The 1,389-nt window shown below is 60.3% G+C and overlaps 1 protein-coding gene across 1 annotated transcript in view; it reads left to right on the top strand.

Annotated features, from left to right (window-relative positions):
- The window catches only part of TJP3 (tight junction protein 3), a 7,737-nt gene extending 7,384 nt beyond the window's left edge, over positions 1 to 353 (top strand). Inside the window, 2 exon segments of the mRNA XM_029085690.1 lie at positions 49 to 92; positions 254 to 353. Of these exon segments, the coding sequence (XP_028941523.1) occupies positions 49 to 92; positions 254 to 353 (144 nt within the window).
- Positions 354 to 1,389: the final 1,036 nt, after the last annotated feature.

Genomic DNA, 1,389 nt, shown 5'->3' on the forward strand with positions numbered 1-1,389 from the left:
AACCCTGCCCCTCCCTCTGACCCCCCCAATCTCTCTGGTCTTTCACAGGCGACCAGGCAGCTACAGCAGGGCCAGCGCTACAACAGCATCAGGTACCCTGCATGCCAGGGCCAGCCGGGGGGTTCAAGCAGCCAGCCCTGGGGCTGGGGAAGGTGCCAGCTCTGCCTGGCCCGACCCTGGGCTGCAGGGGACCATCTCCACCACCCATCCTGACCTGGTGGCAGAGGCATCACTGCTGCTTCTCGTCCCCCAGGGAATATGAGCATGACGCTGTGAGGAAGAGGTTCACGCGTGCCAGGGATGACTCAGACCAGGATGAAGGCTACGAGTGGGGCCCAGCTACAGATGTGTAGTGGCACCACTGGCCTGTCCCACTGGGCACCTTGGGCCAGCACTGCCGCTGCCCCATGCCACCTGGTGGGGCCTAATCCTGCTGTACCTCTCAACACCCAGCACCACCAAGTGCCTCCTTCTGCCTTTTGGCCACAGCCTCTGCTGCTGGAATAAAAGGGATGGTTTGATCAGGACGGGCTCTTTTCATGTGTACTGGGTGGCAGTATGCAGGGGAAACCCAGGCAGCAGGATGGCCTTGCTGGGACCCAGGCATCTCCATGGCCATGCACCCTGCCTGCCTGAGGCATGGCTGCAGGAACCAGGCTTGGGTTGTGCCAACGTCTGGCATCGCAGTGGGCTCAGGGCGCACACAGCAGAGCTGAGCCTCCTCTGCTGCAGCCCAGCCAGGGCTATTGGAACGCACCCTCCCACGTTCCCCAAAACTTTTATTTTTACATCAACCAAGCACACAGGCAATGTCAGGTCAGTGCTGTCTTGGCTGCAGAGGTCCAGAGACCCATAAAAGACACATCACCAGGGGCTGGTCCTTGGGGCTCATTACCCCAAGATCCCTGGGATGTGGGACTAGGCATAGGCAGTGTTGTGTTCCCTTTTGCTGTGCCAAGGGACAGTCCCGATGAAGACCCAGTGCTGGGGCCAGGCTGTGCGTGCAGAGCAGTTAAAGGCAGCACCAGCGAAAAGCAGAGGTGGTTTCCCAGCTTGGTGCAACATGTCTAATGGGGAGTTTGTTTGCACTCCCAACAGGCCCCGGCAAAGCCAGGGAGGAGGAGTGGGTGCCAAGGGTGCTGCTGCGCTGAGGGCTGAGTCTGGGAGCTGCCAGCTCTCTGTGGCGGGGGAGGGGGGGTGCCAGAATGTGCCCACACACTGGAGTGCAGGGTCAGTGTGGCTCTGGGGCTGTGCTCAGGCAACCCCTGGAGCTGTGCTTCCAGCACCATCCCCAATGGGGAAAGGCACCATTGGTGATGTAAAAGCACTATTTGTGGTGAGTAGATGGGTGACCTTTCATGTAGGGTCCCCTCTCCTGCCAGCACCAGG

Source organism: Antrostomus carolinensis, unplaced genomic scaffold (genome assembly GCF_000700745.2).
Source record: "Antrostomus carolinensis isolate BGI_N321 unplaced genomic scaffold, ASM70074v2 scaffold28306, whole genome shotgun sequence".
In the NCBI taxonomy this organism is placed as follows: Eukaryota; Metazoa; Chordata; class Aves; order Caprimulgiformes; family Caprimulgidae; genus Antrostomus; species Antrostomus carolinensis.